Source organism: Nicotiana tabacum, chromosome 23 (assembly GCF_000715075.1).
Source record: "Nicotiana tabacum cultivar K326 chromosome 23, ASM71507v2, whole genome shotgun sequence".
NCBI classification, from domain to species: Eukaryota; Viridiplantae; Streptophyta; class Magnoliopsida; order Solanales; family Solanaceae; genus Nicotiana; species Nicotiana tabacum.
This window is the reverse complement of record NC_134102.1, coordinates 71,788,999-71,810,845: the sequence shown is the minus strand read 5'-3', so window position 1 is coordinate 71,810,845 and position 21,847 is coordinate 71,788,999. Positions and strand designations below refer to the sequence as shown.

Genomic DNA, 21,847 nt, shown 5'->3' with positions numbered 1-21,847 from the left:
GATTAGGAATAATGGGTCGGTTATGTTAGTTTTTGGTTAATTTGAATAGGCCTTTGATTCACAAAGCAAATAAATTCGATTTTAGTTCAAATTTTTAACGCTTAATTTAAACACATTCTAAATAAAAATGCAAAAGAAAAATATCATTTCATGAAAGAGCTCCTCCAATATAAATATTTGCTTAAAGGGTACCTTAACTACACTATATTCTTTGTTTGACTAGATTAATTTACTTGTATTGTTCTTTGCTTATTTTTCCATCTTAATTGTTGAGTTATATGACAATTATTTTCAAAGAAAAACACTCAACATTCAACCTATGATATTCAACTCAAAACGACTATCAAGCCATTTAATTTTTTTTTCAAAACCCAATAGAAGATATTGCTCAAATTATATTCCAATATATAAATTAATATCGTTTCATTAAAAATAAAAAAATTATATTCTAATTAAAATTACTATAGAAAATAATTGTTTATAAAGTAAGGTATAATGATAGAAACAAAATAATGACTGAAAGTTAAAAAAAAATGAAGAAAAGAGACTTAACAAGTAATAAAATGAGGCCGAAAAAGAAGGAAAAGATATGAGGCCCTAGGATTCAACTAAAAATAAAAGAAATCTTAATAAGTAGAAAAAAAGAAAAATCAAAGGAGTTGCTCCAACAAGGAATTGAACTTGCATTCTTGAGGCCAAGAAAAGCCTTCAAAGGGAAGGCTAAATTAAACCAATAGCACCCACTTCCACTTTATGACTTTTGGGTGTCATTCTATCCATTTATACATTTTTTCACAGAGATATTATGTACATGGTAGAAATTTTAGCGAAGCGAGCGGGTGCCGTGGTACCCCTAACTTGCAACGTAGATCCGCCCCTCTTCTGAGGAGTTATATATAGACAAGTGGTGAAGCAATTAAATTCCATTATATAATGCTGGACACTTTGAAAGGACAAAAATGCATACAACTTTTCTTCTCCTTTAGCTATTTCCTTCATACTACACCTTTCAAAAAAGTTGGTTCTTGAAAAAAAAAAAAATGATGGCAAGGGCAGTAATAACTGGCTTCCTTGTGTTAATCTACTGCATCAATATTTCTGCTACAGAAAGGAACATATCAACTGACAAATCAGCTCTGTTAGCCTTCAAAGCACAAATAACCAACGATCCTAATGAAATTCTGTCCAAAAACTGGACACAAGGCACTACAGTTTGCAGTTGGATTGGTGTTTCTTGTAGCACAAGGCATCAAAGAGTTGTTGCACTAAACCTCAAGAGCCTAAGACTAGGAGGGTCTATTCCTAAAGAAATAGGAAATCTCTCCTTCCTTAGTTTCTTAGAAATTGGCAACAACACTTTTATTGATGAAATCCCCAATGAAGTTGGGTTTCTAAAGAAGCTCAAGTACTTGTCTTTGCAAATGAATAATCTCACTGGTCAAATCCCACAAAGCCTTGGATTTCTCCCAAGGCTTGAGCTCCTTGATCTTTCTGAAAATGATCTATTTGGAAATGTTCCACTCTCCATCTTCAATGTCTCTTCTTTAAAGATCATTGATTTGGGTTTCAATGATCTAACTGGGACTTTGCCAAATGACATATGCAGTAATCTCCCACTGTTGCAAAGTTTATTTATGACACATAATCACTTAGTGGGTGAACTTCCAAGTGGTTTGGATAAATGCACTCAACTAACATATCTGTCTTTGTCTTATAACAGACTCACAGGTAACTAACTAAGCTAGCTCTACTACTTCTCATTTCCTTTTAATTTCTTCTTGAAGTAATATATCCTCTCTTTTTTTTTTCTGATTAGTATAGGAAATTTACCAAGAGACATGTGGAACATGTCAAAGCTTGAAGATATGTTTCTTGGATGGAATAACTTGTCAGGTAAATTCTATATATGGATCTTTTCTCCTTTTGATAATATATAGCTTTGATTTCTCCAGTTTAACGCTTATATGGACTATTTTAGTTGGATTCTGGGGATTGAACTCCTCTCCATTTCCTTTGTCTCTATTTTCCCAAGTTCTTACTTGAATGGATGACATGTGTCCTATATTGAAATTAATGGTATAGATTTAATTAATTAAAACTAGGTCTTACCATGATTAGGATAATGAATATTTCCATATATTTGCTTCTAAAAAATTTGGCAAATCCCATAAGTCTGGGCAACATATTTTCGTATGCCCATTAGTCATTATTAATTTTTTCTATAACATAACCAATTCTACAACAATTAAGGCCTCAAAATGTTTTGTCACATGAAATGAAAAACATTAAGCCTTCATTAACTGTGATACCGTAAATCGTTGAGAAAATTCCTAGCAAATAAATGATAATAATCGACTCTGAACTTACTGAATCTATAGATTTTATAGATTTTGAATCTAATCCCAAAATCTACTCCTAGAGCAACCCTTACATAAAACACCCACTATCTTTAGCTGATTAATTCCTCAGTCCCGAGTCTAAAAACAAAAGCACATAGGTTTCCTTGTTCTCACAGTATAGAATAATTTGTTCTTCACTCTACCTTATTTGTACTTCATTATTTAATTTAGTTCTTTAATATCTTTTTCTGAAAAAGAAAAAGGAAAAGCATTAGTGAAAATTGCTGCCTCAGATCCCAGTAGTTCTAGTAAAATTAAATCCTCCATAAGTTTGTAAATTGTCACGCCACAAAAATACGGTGGCTTATTAGGACCGAAATAATCAGGTGTCATGCGAAACCTAGTAAAGTAAACCTTCAACGACGATAAATCAGACAACAAAAGCTAAATATACCAAAGGAGATACAAATATTTAACATGGTTCGGTCAATTGATCTACGTCCACAGACGGAGATGAACAATCCACTATATAAAAGAGAGTACAAAATATCGAGAGAATAACCTCACAAAGAGGCAAACACAAGTGGCACACTAACACTTGTCCCGAAAAGTTCTTCCCCTAAACAAGACTCTCAAACCCCTTATGGTTACATACTCGCAGCCTTTCTACTCAAGGCATTATTGGCCACCACATTGGTCTTTTTGGGATGATACAAAATGGTGATATCATAGTCTTTTAACAACTCCAACCACCTCCGTTGCCTCAAATTGAGATCCTTTTGCTTGAACAAATATTGAAGACTCCTATGATCCGTGAACACCTCACATGACACTCCGTAGAGATAATGCCTCCAAATCTTCAATGCATGAACAATGGCTGCTAACTCCAAGTAATGAGCAAGGTAATTCTTCTCATAAACCTTCAACTGCCGCGATGCGTATGCAATTACTCTGCCATCCTGCATCAATATTGCACCGAGCCCAATACGAGATGCATCATAATACACCGTGTAAGATCCTGAACTTGTGGGCAACACCAACACTGGCGTCGTAGTCAAGGCAGTCTTGAGCTTCTGAAAGCCCAACTAACACTCATCCGACCACCTGAATGGAGCACCCTTCTGGGTCAATCTAGTCAATGGAGCTGCTATGGATGAAAATTCCTTCACAAACCGTCTATAATAACCCGCCAAACCTAGGAAGCTCTGAATATCTATAGCTGAAGTAGGTCTAGGCCAGTTCTAAACTGCCTCAATCATCTTAAGATCCACTTTAATGCCCTCTACAGATACAACATGCCCCAAAAAGGCGATTGAGTCCAACCAAAACTTTACGTTGAAAACTCGGCATATAACTGACTATCTCTCAGAGTCTGAAGTACAAATTCCAAGATGCTGCTCATGCTCCTCTTGACTGCGGGAGTAGATCAAGATATCATTAATAAATACGATCGCAAAAGAATACAAGTAGTGCTTGAATACCCGGTTCATCAAATCCATGAATGTTGTTGGAGCATTTGTCAACCTAAGTGACATCACTAGGAACTCATAATGCCCATATCGAGTCTGAAAAGCTGTCTTAGGGACATCCGATGCCCTAATCTTCATGGTAGTCAGACCTCAAATCAATCTTCAAAAACACCTTAGCACCCCGAAGCTAATAAAATAAGTCAGCAATCCTCGGCAACAGATACTTGTTCTTGATAGTCACTTTAATCAACTACCGATAGTCTATGCACATCCTCATCGAACTATCTTTTTTCTTCACGAACAACACGGGCGCACCCCAAGGTGAGACACTAGGTCTAATGAACCCCCTTATCAAGCAAATCCTGGAACTGCTCCTTCAGTTCCTTCAACTCAGGTGGCTCCATACGGTATGGTGGAATAGAAATGGGTTGAGTGCCCGAAGCCAAATCAATACAGAAGTCAATATACTTGTCGGGTGGCATCCCTGACAGATCTGCGGGAAACACCTCTGGAAACTCACGCACAACAGGTACTGAATCCATAGAAGGAACCTCCGTACTTGAATCGCGAACATAGTCCAAGTATGCTAGACACCCCTTCTCGACCATATGCCAAGCCTTCACATAAGAGATAACCTTGCTATTAGAATGGCCAGGAGTCTCCCCCCCACTCTAATCGAGGTAATCCCGGCATGGCTAAGGTCATCATCTTGGCGTGACATTCCAATATAGCATGGTAAGGTGACAGCCAACCCATACCCAAGATAACATCGAAGTCCACCATATCAAGAAGTAAGAGATCTACACTAGTCTCAAGACTCCCAATGGAAACCACACACGAGCGATCAACACGGTCTACATCGATAGAATCTCCCACACGTGTGGACACATATACGGGAGCACTCAAAGAATCACGAGGCACAATCAGATATGAAGCAAAATAGGATGACACGTAGGAATAAGTAGAGCCCAAATCAAATAGAACTGAAGCATCTATATGGCAAACTGGAACAATACCTGTGATGATGGCGTCAGATGACTCTGCCTTAGGTCTAGCTGGGAATGCATAGAAATGGGGATAGGCCCCACCACTCTATCCTCCACCCCTCGGGCGACCCCTAGTTGGCTGGCCTCTACCTCTAACGGCCTGACCTCCACCTCTAATGGCCTGACCTCCACCTCTAATAATCTGACCCTCGCCTTTGGCTGGCTGTGTGGGCGGTGGAGCAACTGGTGCCGGTATGATAGCACGAGAACCTTGTTGAGATTTGTTGCTCGACAATCTAGGGCATACCTCCTGATGTGACATATGCCCCCACACTCAAAGCACTCTCTCAGCTACTGAGGCTGCTGGAACGAAGACTGACCCTAACGGTCTGAATAACTGTTGTAGTAACTCAGAAGCGGTGGTGCACTGATAGGAGCTGAATATGTACTGAATGTTGACTGCTCAGGACGAGACTCATAAGAACCACGACCTCCCGAAGCACAATGGGCTACCTGGAGAGCTGACTGAATCGGCTTAGGAGGATGGCCTCTACCAAAAGAACCCCTGCCTCCAGATGAGGCACCACTGAAACCACTGAAATGATGAGGTCTCTTATCAGACACCGCCCCCTCTCCTGAGAATGAACTATCTCGATCCATCTAGCAATATTTATGGCCTTTTGGAAGGAAATTTCATCTCCGGTCTCTTTGGCCATGTGTAGCCTGATAGTGAAAGTGAGCCCATCAATAAATCTCCTCACTCTCTCCTTCTCAGTAGGGAGTAAAAACAATGGCATGGCGAGCTAAGTCCACAAATCGAGTCTCATACAGGGTGACGGTTATGTTGCCCTGCTGAAGATGCTCAAACTGCCTGCGGTAATCCTCTCTTAGAGTGAAAGGAGTGAACTTCTCTAGAAAGAGCTGTGAAAACTGATCCCAGGTAAGTGCATATGAACCAGCCGGTCTAGTCAATAAATAATCTCTCTACCATCTCTTGGCAGAACCGGTCATCTGAAACGCTACAAAGTCGACCCCATTGGTCTCAACTATACCCATGTTGCTCAACACCTTGTGGCAACGGTCCAGGAAATCCTGTGGGTCCTTAGAAGGTGCACCGCTGAAATAAACAAGAAAGAGCTTGGTAAACTTATCCAGCCTCAACAAGGACTCAGAATACATAGCGGGCATGTTACCGGCCTATGCCGCAACAACCGGTTAAACCACCCCAACTGGATAGGTTGCTGGAGTCTGATATAGGGGATCCACCTGCTCCAAAGTGTGAGTACCAGAAGTTTGTGCTCCTCCCCCAGTCCGAGAGACGACTGGTGCCACCGGAAATGCACTGGTCTGGGCCACACTCTCCATAAGGCTCACCAAGCGAACTAGAGCGTCCTGAAGCATTAGTGGCTATGAAACCCTCCGGGGTCTGAACTGGTCCGACGGGTATGGTCTGGGCTGGGATCACCTCCTCATGATCAATCTGAGGTTCCCCTGCGAATATTGTTGCTCGAGCTCTAGGCTGGGCTCTGCCTCTATGTCGGCCTCTTGCTCGACCTCGGCTTCGACCTCTACCCCTGGTAGTAGCTACCACAGGGGGATCTGGCTGCTGATGTTGTACGTGTTCTCACCATCTGCGAGAAAATAAGAATAGAATGGTTCAATCATCAATGATAGAATAACATTACACGATAGAGAAGGAAAGAAGTGAAATTTTTCCTAAACTCCATAGCCTCTGGAAGATAAGTACACACGTCTTCATACCGATCCTCCAGACTCTACTAAGCTTGCTCATGATTTATGAGACCTAGGCAACCTAGTGCTCTGATACCAACTTGTCTAGACCCGGAATTCCCACCCTCGGAACCGTGATGGTACCTTACATTTCACTTGCTAGGCAAGCCAATATTAGATGTAGTTATTAATTATTGTTAACAAATTTCAAATACAAAGATAATAAAGAAACTAAATAGTCTGAAACAAGGTAAATAAACTAATAAGTGACGAAATCCAAACACAAATCCCGGAACTGGTGTCACGAATACATGAACGTCTAAGATACTACAGATAATGGCCTGAAATAAACATAACTATCTGAATCAAAATAAATAGCTAAAGGAAGTAGAAGAGGACTTTAGGCCTGCGGACGTCGTGCAGCTATACCTCAAGTCTCCTCTGAATAACTGTATCCGAGCAAATCTACTAAACGCCGCTGGGACCAACTCCAATATCTGCAAAAGAAGTGCAGAGTGTAGTATGAGTACAACCGACCCCATGTACTCTGTGAGTGTCAAGCATAACCTTGACGAAGTAGTAACGAGGCTAAGACGGGTCACTTACATTAACCTGTACGTAACAACAACAACAACAACAACAACAATAACAACAACAACTACAACAACAGCAACAAAAACAACAGCAACAACAACAACAATAATAATAACAACAACAACAACAACAACAACAACAACAACAACAACAACAACAACAACAACAGCAATAGCAACAGCAATAGCAACAGCAACAGCAACAACAACAACAGCAACAACAATAACAACAACAATAATAAAAATAATAGCAGAAAAGACAGAAATAGAAGTAAAGAAGGTAATTCATATCAACAAACTCAAAACCAACTAACAGAGAGTCCAGAATGATAAGTCATATAACTCATCTCAATTATCAAGGCCAATCCAACAGTCACAAACAAATATAACTTTTATCAATATGTTGTTGCATGCAACCCAATCCCACAATAACAACTTTAAATAATTTGTTGGGGCGCGCAATCCGATCCCACCATATAATCATATGTCAACATCATAATCCGTCCTTATTCCGCTATTTCAATTTATTACCTTTCCATTTCTATTGCAGCGTACAACCCGCTCCTCAAACAATTTCAATTAACAATAGTAATTTAACAACCAAGATTTACAAAAATTTCTACATCAAGAGAACAAATATACGAGCAATGGAGAATAACATAATAACCAAAGAGTCTCGAACAACTCGGATGTCTCAACTTTACCAACTCAGCGGTACCTACCATTTAACAATTCATACAAGTGAAACTACATTATTAAAGGAAACAAATAATATGAAACTATAAAACAAACAAGGCATAAGACAATTTAGATACGTAAGGAAAGTAAATAGAGACAAGTAGTAAATAAGCATGGAATTATGGAGGGGATGAACAATTTAATACAAGGAATACTAAATAGCAAGTAGCAAACATGGCATGGAAATCAAACAAGCATGTAACAATTAAGGCATGAAACAAGATATACTATGAAGCAACAAATAAAGGGAAGTAAGTAATGTAACGACGCATATACACTCGTCACCTCGCATATACGTCGTTTCACACATAATTCACACAACATGTAGTCTAAGGGTCCCTAATTCCCACAAAATAAGGTTAGACCTAACACTTACCTCACTCCGCAATCAACTCAAGGTTCAACCATGACCTTGCCTATCGAACAAGCCTCCAAACTAACCAAATATAGCAAATTATTGACCAAATGATTCAAAATAAGCTTTAGAAACTAGCCACGAATGAAAGAAGTTCAATTTAGATCAATTTTGAAAAAGTCAACAAAAGTCAACCCCGAGCTTGCTTGGCCAAAACCGATATTCAGACCAAAACCCGATTACCCATTCACCCCAAAGCCTAGTTATGTAATTTGTTTCGAAATCCGACCTCAATTCGAGGTCCAAATCTCAATTTTACAAAATTCCCTAATTTCAACCATGAAATTCCTAAATTTGATGTCGAAATCTCATGAAATGTAATGGGTAATTGAAACGAGGTGGATTAAAGTCACTTACCAATGAATTTAGAAAGAAATGTCTCTTGGAAAATCACCTCTGGGGTGTTTAGGGTTGAGAGTTTGTGAGAAATGAACTAAATCACGTTTCCCCCTCTTTGACCCAGCTGCGAATGTCGCTATTGCGATGTCTTGTTCGCAATTGTGAACATCGCAAATGCGAGAAAGGGGTCGCAAATGTGAATCCTATCTCAGAAGAGAAGTTGTCGCAAATGCGAGTTTCCATCCTTCTCAAATGCGAGCATAAACTTCGCAAATGCGAAGCAGTCAACAATGGTCAATGATCACAATTGCGACCACCTCCTTCGCAAATGCGAAGGTCCAGATTTCTTAAATGCGAACAAAATCTCGCAAATGCGAGTTCCAACCAATCCAGCCCATTCTCGCAAATGTGAATCATTGTTCGCAAAATCGAGGCTCGCAATTGCGAGATCTACATCAATTCACCAGAAATGGCATTGCACCAGTAGTCCTAGCCTTAGCCAAACTCATCCGAAACATGTCCAGAACTCACCGAGCCCCTCGGGCTCCAAACCAAAAATGCACACAAGTGTAATAACATCATACAAACTTGCTCAAGTAATCAAATCACCAAAATAACATCTAAATCTACGAATCACTCCTCAAAATGAATAAAATTTTCAAAGTGAAACTCAAGAACACTAGAATCACATTTAAATGTTTGAATCATGTCAAATCAATTCTGAATTAAATTAAATTTTGCAGACAAGTTTTAAATAGCAATACAGAACTATTTCAAGTTTTAACATCAAAATCCAAACCCGTTAGCTAAGAAGTCAACTTACGGTCAAACTTTAACTTTCAAAAAATGCTAGTTTTCGGCAAAATAAGTCAAAATCAGTTAGGGATTTCCGAATTCAATTCCGGGCATACGCCCAAATCCCAAATCACGATACGAATCAACTGGGATCGTTAAAATACTAATCTGGGTCCGTTTACATAAAATATTTTATGTAGTCAACTCAAGTCATTTTAAAGACAAAAATTCACATTTTCTTAGATTTTTCACATAAAAAATTTCGGAATAAGACGCGGACCGCGCACCCAAATTGAGATCCGCTAAACGGAGCTAATCGGGATCTCAAAATACAGAAATAAAGGCTAAAACTCAAAATGATATATCAGGTCATCACAATAAAGTTTCATTGATAACCCTAAGTAGAGGATAAGACTAGCACGGACTATATATATGTAAATAAAATAAAATGCAGTAAGTAGAGCAAGCAATTCATTTAACAATTAATGAGTAGTCTGAAAACTAAATTTAATTCTGAAAATAAAATTTAGCACTTATAAGTGAAAGTTGAAGCTAAAAACTGAATTTGTATCTGATAATTTAAACTAAAGCTAAAAACGTAGTCTAAGTGGCCATGTGTACGTAAGCATCTGGGGACACGCACGAGGATGTTGGATAAAGCTACTATGGGGCCTTAGATTATGCTCACTCAAACTCAATCGTAAGTAGGTCCATCGGGTAGCTCAATCCATCTGAGTTTGTTAGTAAAGCCTCTTATTTATGCTCACTCAAACTCAACCCATATATGCAGTAATCGAGTAGCTCAATCAAGCTCAACTTATCTTAGCGCATTAACACCTTAAGCATGTGGTAGCTAGCTCTACACACGGTGGCACTAATACTCGGGGAAGTTGGCTATTTTTTCTTTTCTGAATGTGATCATAGTAATTTAAATTGAGAGTCTGAGCAGTACATGCAATTATACATAAACTAGCAATTACAATACATCATAGATACTGATTATTCTCTTCTGAACCTGAGCTAAAGGTCTGAGCAATACAAGTAACTTTACATAAGTAAATAGTTGCACATAAGCAAATAACTGCAATAAGTCATACCATCTAGTCATTTTCTTTCATAAACGTTTGGATTGTTAGTTTTTCCATCATATCTTATTTTCAACGAGTCATAATTAGGTGCTAGTTGCAACTCGATTGCTTCATGTACCTTGTCTAACTAACCCTTGTTTCACCCTCAAAATATCACCATGCATGGAACTTGAGGTTTTTATATTCTTTTAACACTGTAATCTTTCTATCAACATTCGAATGACTTTGTCCCTTCTCATCCTTAGGACGAGTCCTTAACATCTCTTGAAGTTAATTCCACTCTGCTACCATCTCATTATCACTTCAAGGTCAACCATCATCTCCTATAATTCACCTAAAAAAATTAATTATTGTTAGCTCGATCTCTCTAGTTGTGTTATGAACGTCAATCTCTCTCGAGTTATATAGAAGAAAGAGTAGTATTCTTACTTTAAGTTCTAAGCACGTGATAAGGAATCAAAGAAGAGAATTTTCCTAATATGTCCTATAAACTCCCAAGTATTAGATGTGGCACGCTATACACCTATACGTAGGACCCTAAATGATACGGCTCATGACTCCTTGGGACCCCTAAATTTAGTTGCTCTGATACAAACTTCTTACAACCTAAAACTGGAGTGGGGCGGAATGGCACCCAACCTATACTAACTCGTTGAGTGAATCCTTCCTTATATGTTTCAATGGTACTATTAAGCATAATGACTATATTAAAGTCTGATAATCCTTAAATTATATAAAATTAAAAATAATTTAATAACGTCTGACGAATAAGAATCCAAAGATCTAAACCCACTACAAGTCATGAGCCTATACTGAAATCGAATGCATGGAACTTCGGGGCATTCCCCAGGAATAATTTAAATGTTTAATAATATCTAAAAGTCTTAAAGGAACATTGACGAACAATGTGGCAGACCCAAATGAGCTAATTAGTACTACCAAAGAATACCTAGAAAGTCTCGTTGACCCTTAAGCGAAGGATAAGACTATCATGAGCTATATATATAAATAAAATAAAATACAGCAAATAGAGCAGGCAATTCACATAATAAATATTGAGTAGTCTCAAAAATAAAACTAACTTTGAAAATGAAATTTAACACGTATACTAAAAGATGGAGCTAAAAACTGAATCTGTATGTGATAACCAAAACTAAAGCTAAAAGCTAAGTCTAAACCTGATATCTGGAATTGAAGCTTAAACGTGTGTTAATTTTTAAAGAAATAACTTTTTGGAAAAAATTACTCATAGTGTCCCTGTGTACGTGAGTATCTAAGAACGCGAGGACTGCTGAAAATGCTGTGGGACCTTTGATTATTCCCACCCAAGCTCAATTTTGCCCAAGTTGTTTAGGAACCGGAAAAAAGATGCGGTTTTGTGGGGCAATTGAGTAGCTCAATCAAGCTCAAACCATTTGAGCGTGTTAGTAGTGCCTCTAATTTATGCTCACTCAAGTTTAACCTATATATGAGGCCATCATGTAGCTCAATAAAGCTCAACCTATCTTAACGCATTAGCACCTTCAAGCATGGGTAGCTAGTCCTGATCACCATGGAACTCATGCTCGAGAAGGTTGGTTACTTTTCCTTTTTGAATGTGATCACATTAATTTGAATCTAACTGAGAGTCTGAGATGTACAAGAAATTGCACATAAACTAGTAATCACAACATACAATTGAAACTAATAATTTTCTATTCTTAATCTGAGCTAAAGGTCTGAGCAATACAAGTAACTTCATGTAAGCATATAGTTGCACATAAGCAAATAACTGCAGCAAGTCACACCATTTAGTCATTTTCTGTTTAATGTGTGTGTATATATATATATATATATATATATATATATATATATATATATATATATATATATATATATATATATATATATATATATATATATATATATATATATATATATATATATATATATATATATATATATATATATATATATATATATATATATATATATATATATATCTTACTTGGGGAAAAAACTCAACTCACCTCTAACCGAGTATTCAAGTTTCTCCTTCAACAATCCTCATAGTCAATGCTCCAAATTCTACATTTATGAAGTTTAAAACCATATTAACTTAATCAATCTTATTCCACCAATCTTCTCCTTCAATTTCATACAGTCATTAATCGCTTTTCATCACTTTTACCCATAATTCCTATATATTCGGTAATTTCTAGTCATGATATGTCATAAAGTTATTAACTTTTCTACTAGAAAACAATAAAACTTACCTTAAACAATGCCTTCACAAACCCTAGGTTCTAGGTCTTGAAGAACTATTTTTGGATGGAAACCTAGGTTTCAATATTTAGAAGATATTAAACGATGTTAATCTCTTATTTTCTTAACTTGAATCTTGTCAAGAACTCACCTTGGTTGGCATAGGATGATCTAGGCTAAATATCTCCTTGGAAGAAATAAATTCTAACTCTTCGAGGTGTTAAGAATGAAAAAATATATTTTTTGACCTTTTATAGGCCTAGGGTAATCAGTTGCCACAGTTAAAATACGTGGCCACGGTTGTCCTGGTCTCTTTGGACTTGCTTAGAAGCCACATTCTGGAATCTGCCAAGATTCAGTAGTGGCCACGGTCAGCCTCCACAGTTCGAAGCATTTGCGACAGTTGACTTGGGGTTAGTTACTGCTCTGCTACCCTTTAACAAAAAGGTTATAACTTTTTGTAGGAGTATCATAATGGCGAATGATTTGACGTTCTAGAAACTAGACTCGGAGATCTTCCATTTGATATATTGCTCATAGTTCAAATCATCATAAGATGGAAGATATGATCGTTTGCAATTAGGTCATATGTGACTATATTCGCTTTCTTCTCTTAAACAATCCCAATTTGTTCTATTCCACCTTTTCCTCTTCTAAACATTCACATTACCTTTCAAACATTGGATTTAGGTATTATAAATCTTCAAAGCTTTCTAAACGCCCATACGCCCAACTTAAAGCCTGAACATGAATGTAGTGCTTAGCGAAAATATTTCTGGGACATGACAATTAGAATGTCATACTTGGAATTTGAATTCCTGACCTAAATCAATTTTTAAATTTGTTTGCCATTTTTCTTATGCCAAAAGGATTTAGCTCTCTCTTATATATATAGCTTAAAAGAATAATAGTTTTATATATAAATAATAAGTCATTAAATAAACTGAGGGATTATCCAACTATTAGTGGCGAAGCTAAAGGGAGCCAAGGGAGTTAAATTGAATTACCCATAAATTTTATTATGCAAATATGGTAAAAATAAATATTTTTACAGCTTGGTTGGATGGTTGTTACCTATTGTATTGTATGATATTGTTACTTTAAATACAATGTTTATTTTGATTGTTACTTAAATTTTATTGTATTGTATTGTATTGTTAAATCCATCGTTACGTAACAACAAAAAGTGCTACTTTATCGAACGACGGATTTGGTGTGGTGGCGTCGTTTCCTTATTTTTTTCTCTCATCTTGCCCTTTCTTATTATTAAATAATCGTATTTTATTTTTTATCCTACTTTTTTATATAATAATTGTACTTCGTATCCTATTTTTTCTTAGTAATGTTGCAAGTTTTATTCTTCATATTGTTAGTGCATGACATCATGAAACGACGGCAAACGATATAATTTATCCAAATATTGTATTCATTAAACAATACAATACAATGCAGTACAATACAATAAGATACATTATAAAACGACATATAACAACAAAACAAGTTGTTATTATATATGAATGGGTGAATCTATTTGACATAAGAAAAGATTAAAGTATAGTGGTAAACGGGTTCAAAAATTGTCTGTTGAAAATCTTAGGTTAAGGCTGGCAAGTGGGCCGGTCCAGGCCCGGGACCGGCCCGGGACCGCGGGTCAAACGGGCCAAATGGCTAAACGGGCCTGGTCCGGTCTCGTGGGCCGGTCTTATTATTTGGGCCCGTCAGGCTCGGGACCGGCCCGGGACCTTAGCGGGCCAAACGGTCCCAAAGTTTTAAAAAAACAAAATAGCCGTTGGGCTGTAAAAAATAGTCGTTGGCTATTTATAAAATAGCCATTTAACCTCCCCAACTTTGTTTTAATCCCAATCTTTTTATAATTATACTTTTTCCCTATTTTCAACTATAAATACCCCATCATTATTTCATTTTTTCTTACAAAATCATCAACGCATTTGTAAGAGATACCATGTAAATTAATATGTAACTTGTATTTTGGCACATCTTGAGTAGTTTCTTTTTCTTCTCAATGGTGGTATTAGCACCTTGTTGTGCTCATTCCATAGGGGGGGTGGAGGAAGACTAAGAAAGATATTGCCATGATTTTTAATGCTATAATAAAAATATAACGCATTGATTTGAATATCTCTTTACAATATTTTTGTCTTTTTATATATCTTAAGCTATACATATAGTATATAATATACTATATATACAACTTAAGATATATAAGTTATATTCTATATACATATACTATATATACATGTATATCTACTATACTATACTATATATATAGTATAGTATAGTAGATATACATGTATATATAGTATATCTTAAGATGTATACTATCGAATATGGCTTATATACTTATGTATATATAGTATAGTATAGTATAGTATAGTATAGTATATATATACTATATATACAACTTAAGATATATAAGCTATATTCGATATACTATATATATATATCTATACTATATATACATCTCATAAGATATATAAGCTATATTCGATATACATATATATATAAGCTTATATATATACTATACTATACTATATATACATCTTAAGATATACTATATATACATAGTATACTAGATATACTAGATATATATATAGTATAGTATATATATATATATAGTATAGTATAGTAGATATACATGTATATATAGTATATCTTAAGATGTATATATAGTATATAAATCGAATATATCGAATATAGCTTATATATCTTAAGTTGTATATATAGTATATACTATACTATACTATAATATATATACATCTTACTATATATATTATATATATATCTTAAGATGTATACTATCAAATATGACTTATAACTATGTATATATAGTATAGTGTGTGTATATATATATATCTTAAGATGTATATATAGTATAGTGTGTGTATATATATATATATATCTTAAGATGTATATATAGTATAGTATAGTATAGTATAGTATAGTATATATATACTATATATACAACTTAAGATATATAAGCTATATTCGTATATATATATATATAAGCTTATATTTATACTATACTATAGTCTATACTATATATACATCTCATAAGATATATAAGCTATATTCGATATACATATATATATATAAGCTTATATATATACTATACTATACTATATATACATTTTAAGATATACTATATATACATAGTATACTAGATATACTAGATATATATATAGTATAGTATAGTAGATATACATGTATATATAGTATATCTTAAGATGTATATATAGTATATAAATCGAATATATCGAATATAGCTTATATATCTTAAGTTGTATATATAGTATATACTATACTATACTATAATATATATACATCTTACTATATATATTATATATATCTTAAGATGTATACTATCGAATATGACTTATATACTATGTATATATAGTATAGTGTGTGTGTGTGTGTATATATATATATATATATATATATATATATATATATATATATATATATATATATATATATATATATAGTATATATACACTATAATATACTATAATATATATACATAGTTTATAAGTCATATTCGATAGTATACATCTTAAGATATACTATATATACATCTTACTATATATATATATATATAGCTTATATATCTTAAGATGTATATATATCTTAAGATCTACTATACTATACTATATATATATCTAGTATATCTAGTATACTATGTATATATAGTATATCTTAAAATGTATATATAGTATATTTTAAGATGTATACTATGTATATATAATATAGTATATATATATTTTAAGATGTATATATAATATATAAATCTAATATAGCTTATATATCTTTATTACTATTTTTTTCTTTTTCTCTAACTTCTATAAAAAAAATTAAAAATAAAAAGTTTTTGTTGGGCCCGTTTAGGCCCACTTAGGCCCGGGACCGGCCCACTTAACCCGGGACCGTTAGTTCGTGGTCCCGGTCCCGAGCCGGTTCCAGCAATAAGCCCGCGAAGCCCGGAACCGTTTAGGACCGGACCGCTTAGAACCGGACCCGCAAAGCCCACTTAGGACCGGGCCCGACCCACTTGCCACCCTTATATTAGGTTCACACTCTAATATTTGTTTTACAACAACGACAACAATTCAGTGAAATCCCACAAGTGGGGTATGGGGAGGGTAGTGAGTACACAGACCTTACCCCTGCACCTACCCCAAGGGAGTAGAGACTGTTTCCGAAAGATCCTCGGCTCAAGGCTCAAGAAAACGAAAATAGACAAATACATCAGTACCCTGCTATATTTAGTCCGTTGACAGCCTAGGGTGTATAAACCCATCAGAGGGAGAAGGGGTATCATAATACACAAATTCTTCCCCATAGGTACTTGCAATCCAGAATTCTGTGCGAGTAATTTTCATTTCCCATTTGGAGCATTTCTATTACTTCTGTTGAGACAATATTTATCTCCAATGGGAATAATGTTTTCTCTCTCCAGTGAAAGTAACGCATAACAGGTGTGTGATGCTTCATGTAATTTATTTGCAAAACCTGTTATCCAGCAGTGTATGTATGAGTGTTTTTCCCTAGCTGATCCGTACACATATCATTGAGTTTGTCCCATAGTACTTTTGCATTAAGACATTAAATAATGTTGCTACGTTGGGTATGCGAACAATGCCAGCATTTACTAGCCGAAAATATTGGGAACCTACATGATATAAGGTGTTGGGATACTCTTTTTTAGGGAAAACTGTGCATGTTTGGCTCGAAACAGACAACACCATACCATGTTAAGAGTATGAAAAACAGTTTCACACTTTAAGTGGCAGCTAGTATAGACATCATTAATTTGTGATTAATTTTACATGTTAAGCATATTTAAGGTAGGTAATCTCTCCCAAGCTAGGAGCCATAGGAAGTATGTAATCTTGTTTAGAGTATTTGCTTTCCAAAGCCAGTTCAGATCAGGTATGTTGTTTGTTACTACAATAATAAGTAAGCTGACTTGGTAGTTAATATGCCGTTTTTTTAATATTAGTTGGTTAGATGTTGTATTTATCATGAAGAAACTGAGGGGGACTAGGCCTAACCTCAAACTTACATCAGAAATGACAACAAAAGAATGGTGCACCAGGCCATTCTTCAAAAAATCGGAGCCTATAAACAAAATGACGCCTGAATTAGACCATTAATTTAATTACAGTCAACTTACAGAGAATTAGCCTTTATCATATCTAGTGAATATACCATTGCCTGTGGGTTCCCAGGTGATAGTGATCATCTACGTTGTACACTGATTGTTTGATCTCAAGGGGTAACATGAGGGACAGGTTCTCTAGAATCAGGAGCAGAGGTGGTGATTATGTGATACTTTTAATTCATCTTCATTCATATTGTGGGGGCCAGCTATTTGTTCTCTTATAGTTCTGTTCAGAGATGTTGATTCAACAGTCTATATATGATTAAAAAAGGATGGTTTTTCCTCTATTAGTATAGCTCCGACACTGCATGCATTGCATGTGCATTTTCTCATAACAACTAAAGTTTCAGTGTTAATTTTCTTTGTACAAGGTAAGAGTGTTGGTTATTAAGTGCCTAACAACTCCTAATGTGATATAAATTTACAGGAATCATACCAAGCGAAATTCAGTATCTTCCAACGATTCAAAGACTAAGTCTTCGACGGAACAGTTTGGTGGGAACTCTTCCACCTTCTATGGGGAATTTATCGACTGTGGCAGTAATAGATATTGGTGAAAATAGTCTTCATGGAAATATTCCTACACAACTTGGAAATCTTGGTAATCTGAAAGAAATATATCTAGGCTCAAACAAGATATCAGGTCAAATTCCTAGCTCTTTCTACAACATTTCTGGTTTAGAAATAATTGCACTTGCAGCTAATCAATTGTCTGGAACTCTACCTCCTAATATTGGCCATTGCTTTCCAAATCTTAATGGACTTTTTCTTGGGGTGAACCAGTTTAGTGGGAGAATTCCTGCCTCTATTTCCAATGTCTCGAAGCTCATTTACCTTGATCTTGGACGCAATTTGCTTACTGGGGATGTACCGATGAATCTTGGAAACTTACAGCAGCTTAAAGTGATTAACTTGCAATTGAATCAATTGACAAATGATCCCTCTACGGGGGAATTAAGTTTCCTTACTCCTCTCTCAAATTGCAAGAACTTGGAGGGAATACAAATAGGAATTAATGCATTTAGTGGAAAATTTCCAAAGTCCTTAGCCTTTGGTAATTGGTCTGATTCTCTTGAAAGGTTCAATGCTTTTCGATGTGGCATCACTGGTGAAATCCCTCTTGAAATCAGTAAGTTGAGTAAGTTGACGTGGTTAAGCATTGGAAAGAATGAATTGATAGGTTCAATTCCTCAGGAATTTGGGAACATGAGGAAATTGCAGAAGCTGGTATTTTCGGAAAACAAAATAAACGGTACCATACCAGAAAGCTTATGCAATATGGAGGTCTTATTTCTACTTGACTTGAGTGAAAATCACCTTTCTGGGGAAATACCAATTTGTTTGGGGAATCTTTCTTCTTTAAGAGAAGTTTATTTACATTCAAATGCATTGAGTTCCAATATTCCACCAACTTTTTGGAGTACTAACAGGGCAATATCAGTTCTGAGTTTGTCCTCCAATTTTCTCAATGGTTCTTTGCCATTCGAAATAGGAAGTTTGAGGAGTCTTAGTGATTTAGATTTATCAAGAAATCAATTCATAGGACAAATTCCAAGCACAATTGGACAGCTACAAAATTTGGTGAATCTTTCACTGTCAATGAATAATTTTGAAGGTCACATACCTGAATCATTCGGAGACTTGGTTTCTCTTGCATACTTGGATCTATCCGGAAATAACCTTTCTGGCATGATCCCTGAATCTTTGGTGAATCTTCAACGGCTCAGCTATCTTAATGTGTCTTTCAATATACTCACTGGTGAGATTCCAAATGTAGGACCTTTTAAAAGCTTGACAGCTGAATCTTTCATGGGTAACGCCGCATTGTGTGGACCATCTCAATTCAATGTGGTGAAATGCAGAATCAATAGCCCGAAAAGTAGAAAGAAGAGAAGGGCTTTAACTTTTGTTCTTGCATCAATTGCAGTAGCATTAGTAGTCGCAACCATTTTCATGGTTTGGTTTCTGAAATATCGAAAAAGAAATAGACAACTTGCTATACCAGATTTGATTGGTCAATCCCATAAGAGGATCTCTTACTATGAAGTTGTTCGAGGGACAAACAACTTTGATGAAGCCAACTTGATTGGCAGGGGAGGCCTTGGTTTAGTATACAGAGGAACACTCCTAGATGGAAATATGGTCGCTGTAAAGGTTTTCAATACAGAAGTAGAAGATGCATTCAAAAGGTTTGATTTGGAGTGTGAGGTTTTGCGTAACATTCGCCATAGAAATCTTGTTAAGGTGATAAGTAGTTGTGCTAACCTTGATTTTAAAGCGTTGGTGCTTGAGTACATGCCAAATGGAAACCTCGATACATGGCTTTACTCTCACAACAATTTTTTGGATTTGATCCAAAGATTGAAGATCATGATTGATGTGGCTTTTGCAATGGAATATTTGCATGAAGGTCATTCTTTTGTTGTCGTCCATTGTGATCTAAAACCAAGTAACATACTTTTGGACGGAGACATGGTTGCAAGAGTCAGTGACTTTGGTATATCCAAACTTATGACACCAGATAAAATGATAGCACAAACCAAGACGTTAGGCACTATTGGCTACATGGCACCAGGTAAACAACTGTTATCAAGTCTTTCTTATAACATTATTAACTTGATTAGTGTCACATTTTGTTAACTAGATAGAAATATTTTAAGAAGACAAATGTTGCAGAATATGGATCGAAAGGCTTAGTGTCAACTATGGGAGATGTTTACAGCTATGGTATCTTGTTAATGGAGACCTTTACAAGAAAGAAGCCCACGGACGATCTCTTCGTTGAAGAACTCAGCTTGAAGAGATGGGTGTTTGAAGCATTCCCTGATAGAGTGGTAGATGTTGTGGATGCTAATCTATTTTCAAGAGAAGATGAGCAGTTTTCTTCCAAAGAGACTTGCTTTAAGTTGCTAATGGAATTAGCCTTACATTGCACAGCTGAATTGCCTCAAGATCGAATCAGCATGAAACATGTCCTTGTAAGACTCAACAAGATACTAACTCAGTTTTTGCAAAGTGCAACAGCAACCCAAAATGGAAATTAGTACAGTCAAACCTCTTTGTAACAGCCTCATTTGTTTCGAATTTTTTTTGCTGTTATATAGAACATATATTCTAACGTAGCATGGAAATTGGTTCCATAAAAAGCTTGGCTTTTATAGTGAATGACTGTTATATAACGATGTTGTTATAGAGAGGTCTGACTGTATAATTATATATAATACGTATCTCGATTGCCTGTTTAACCTCATCTTTCATTCAGTACGTTATACTACTAATTAGTGGATTATTACCGTAGTGGAAGAAGTGCTATGTTATATGAAAAGTTCAAATAACAAATTGATAGTACTATGCTTCTTTTTTGTCCTTTTTATGTTTAGAATTTTCTTGTAAAAATATGCAAAGCAAGCATGACAGCATGTGAAAATGTAACTTCAGGGACTCGTGGCCTCCGTAAAGTTGAAATGGTCCAACCGTTATAGATGTCACTTCATTACATACTATTTTCCACTTCATTACTAAGATCTGTGTGGATAAAGGCAAACTTAAAATTAGAATAGTGTTTGAATTCATCATCTCAACTTGGATCATATTACAAATCTACTAACAAATTAAATGATATAGCTTGAGAGAGATGACAAAACGAAGGAGGAAAGTTTTCATTTCGTTTGTTCTTTGTTCTATCAATAAATTTTATGAAATGATCCTTTTTTTTGAACTTCCATTGCTATGAAATACAGCTTATGGTAAAAATAAATCACCTTTAAATACATATACACAGATATGGAACTTCAATATGTACAACTTGGAAACCTCTCGAATTTTGAGGTCTGTCAATTTTTTACTTCTGGATACAAAATTGGAGTAATCATGGCAGCGCTGCGCGATTCTACATGGCCAGAAACCAAATAGGGGGTCTTTCCCATGCGTG

The 21,847-nt window shown here is 35.7% G+C and overlaps 1 protein-coding gene across 1 annotated transcript; it reads left to right on the top strand.

The window, feature by feature from the left end:
• Window positions 1–954: 954 nt before the first annotated feature.
• On the top strand, window positions 955–21,264 carry LOC107780923 (uncharacterized). The gene is made up of 4 exons (XM_016601549.2): window positions 955–1,728; window positions 1,822–1,893; window positions 18,344–20,491; window positions 20,593–21,264. Exons 1-4 carry the CDS (start codon window positions 1,041–1,043, stop codon window positions 20,958–20,960), a joined length of 3,276 nt encoding a protein of 1,091 aa, XP_016457035.2. The 5' UTR covers window positions 955–1,040; the 3' UTR covers window positions 20,961–21,264.
• The last annotated feature ends 583 nt before the right edge of the window (window positions 21,265–21,847 follow it).